The 2,494-nt window shown below is 62.6% G+C and overlaps 1 protein-coding gene across 1 annotated transcript in view; it reads left to right on the top strand.

Annotated features, from left to right (window-relative positions):
* The window catches only part of LOC104514037 (discoidin domain-containing receptor 2-like), a gene marked incomplete at its 5' end in the record, with an annotated part of 8,128 nt that overhangs the window by 5,104 nt on the left and 530 nt on the right, over positions 1 to 2,494 (top strand). Inside the window, 6 exon segments of the mRNA XM_010157573.1 lie at positions 431 to 534; positions 537 to 670; positions 783 to 919; positions 1,262 to 1,453; positions 1,601 to 1,835; positions 2,348 to 2,493. Coding sequence (XP_010155875.1) covers positions 431 to 534; positions 537 to 670; positions 783 to 919; positions 1,262 to 1,453; positions 1,601 to 1,835; positions 2,348 to 2,493 — 948 coding nt within the window.

The raw sequence follows: 2,494 nt of genomic DNA, 5'->3' as shown, positions 1-2,494 counted from the left end.
TGCTGCAGGCCCCTCTCCCCAGCCCCAGCTTTTGGCCTATCTCCAAACATTTTAGCACGGAGGGGTGGTGGGGAGGTCGCACAACCTCCCGCACATCCCACTCGGAGGTCAAGCAAAGCCTGTGGCCGAGAGCTGTCACCGGTGTCCGCTGCCAGGCTGAGCTGTGTCCCCACCGCTGTCCTCGGGATGCTCTGGCATCTCCTCCTCGGTGATCCGGAGGTCAGGCACTGATCCCTGCTCCCCTGGTGCTTGGGGCAGAGTTGGTGTTTTGTCACGATGGGGAAGGAGCGGAACAGCCTGCGGTGTCTGCAAGAGCCTGGCCATGATGGGGCAGCGTGGAGGCTCTGGGGAGGACAGGGATGGAGAAGCCAGTGGCTGGAGTGTGAGTGGGCACCTGGGAGCAGAGGGCGCGGGGCAGGACACCCACGGCAGAGCTGGCTCCGCTGTCCCCCCCAGGCTGCAGCGGCCCCATGAAGCCGTCCCAGGCCAGTGTCCCCGAGGGCGTCCCCCACTACGCTGAGGCCGACATCGTGAATGGACCGGCGGCCGCGCCTACTCTGGTCCGGCCCTCACCATGGACCTGCTCTCCGGCAAGGACGTGGCCGTCGAGGAGTTCCCCAGGAAGCTGCTGACCTTCAAAGAGAAGCTGGGGGAAGGCCAGTTTGGGGAGGTGAGTGGGAGCTGGGCCTGCTCTGAGCAGGACTGGGCAAGGCTCTTCCCAGTTGGTTGCAGGGGGGGAGGCTGTCCGGCGGCTGAAAGTGGCTGCCCTTTCCCCCTCCCAGGTTCACCTCTGTGAAGTGGAGGGGATGGAGAAGTTCGCAGGCAAGGACTTTGCTCTGGAGGGCTTGGACACCGGCTCCAACCACCCCGTGCTGGTGGCTGTGAAGATGCTGCGAGCAGATGCCAACAAGAACGCCAGGTAGGGGGTTGGGCGGTACACACCGGGGGTCTGCTGTCCCCACATAGAGCCCCCCCAGGAGACCTGGGATGCTTGGAAAGCAACCCCTGCCTCCAGTGGCCAGGCGCCTTGTGCAGCTGCGAGGACCACACATCCGAGCTGTCTGGGGATGGTGGGCTGCTGTGATTCAGGACTCCTGGTCCTTGCTGTTCCTAACCACCTCCCCAGCACCCCACAGCCACGCAGGGATCAGCCTTGAGCTCCCCCTCACAGGACCCACTCCCAGGGGAGGGGACCCGCGGGTCTCCCACAAGGCTTGGGCACGCTGAGCTGGCCGATCCGTGTGGTTTCTGTTCCGGAAAGGAATGATTTTCTGAAGGAAATCAAGATCATGTCACGGCTGAAGGACCCCAACATCATCCGGCTGCTGGCGGTGTGCATCACGGACGATCCTCTGTGCATGATCACCGAGTACATGGAAAACGGAGACCTCAACCAGTTCCTGTCCCGCCAGCAGGCAGGCAGCCTCCCCACCGGCAACGTGCCCACCGTCAGGTAGCACCCAGGATGGGTAGGGTGGGCAGGGCTGCCTGCTCTAGGCACCCTGCCCAGCTGTGGGATGCCCTGCTTGGGGCTGTGTACCCCTGGCAGCTGTCCTTCCCAGCGCCTCAGTCCTCCCTTGTGTCCCCTCCACCCTGGCAGCTACAGTGACCTGCGGTTCATGGCCACCCAGATCGCCTCGGGCATGAAGTACCTCTCCTCCCTCAACTTCGTGCACCGAGACCTGGCCACACGCAACTGCCTGGTGGGGAAGCACTACACCATCAAGATCGCCGACTTCGGCATGAGCAGGAACCTCTACAGCGGGGACTACTACCGCATCCAGGGGCGGGCAGTGCTCCCCATCCGCTGGATGTCCTGGGAGAGCATCCTGCTGGTATGTGGGGGCTGGGCTTCTCTGAGGGGCACTGACAAGGCCTTGGGGCTGTCACAGACTCTTTTCCTGGGGCTGGGGGGTGCAGAAGGAGGGGGAAGTCTCTCCTCTCTGGAGCCTGGTTTTGGGGTGAAGCATACAGAAAGCAGGAGTAGTAGCAGCTTTTTGAGGCAGGATGGGAGGACCACAGCGATCTTTGGTGTCCCAGTGCTTAGCCTTTGAGCAAGATGCTGGACGTTTTCTTCTGGCCATGATCAGACCTGGAAGAGGGAGCAAGGTTATGTTTTGGCTTGGCAGGGAGCTGGATCTTTTCCATGTCCCAGCTCTCAGAGCAGTTGCAAGCTGGACCCAGACCTCGCCAGGCTCTGTCCCTGGGCACAGACCGAGCCCCACTCTGCACCCAGCCCTGGAAGCTGAAGCCTCCAGAAAGAGGTTTTGACCCCTGGGCACGTAGGGTTCATGGTGCAGGATGGGGTGATGACCACACCTGATCCTGCTCTGCTCCCTCCGGCCAGGGCAAGTTCACGACAGCCAGTGATGTGTGGGCGTTTGGTGTGACGCTGTGGGAGACCTTCACGCTCTGCCGGGAGCAGCCCTACTCCCAGCTGTCCGACGAGCAGGTCATCGAAAACACCGGCGAGTTTTTTCGGGACCAGGGCCGG

Source organism: Eurypyga helias, unplaced genomic scaffold, assembly GCF_000690775.1.
Source record: "Eurypyga helias isolate BGI_N326 unplaced genomic scaffold, ASM69077v1 scaffold19958, whole genome shotgun sequence".
In the NCBI taxonomy this organism is placed as follows: Eukaryota; Metazoa; Chordata; class Aves; order Eurypygiformes; family Eurypygidae; genus Eurypyga; species Eurypyga helias.
The sequence above is the reverse complement of the archived record's forward strand: the minus strand, read 5'-3'. Positions and strand labels throughout refer to the sequence as shown.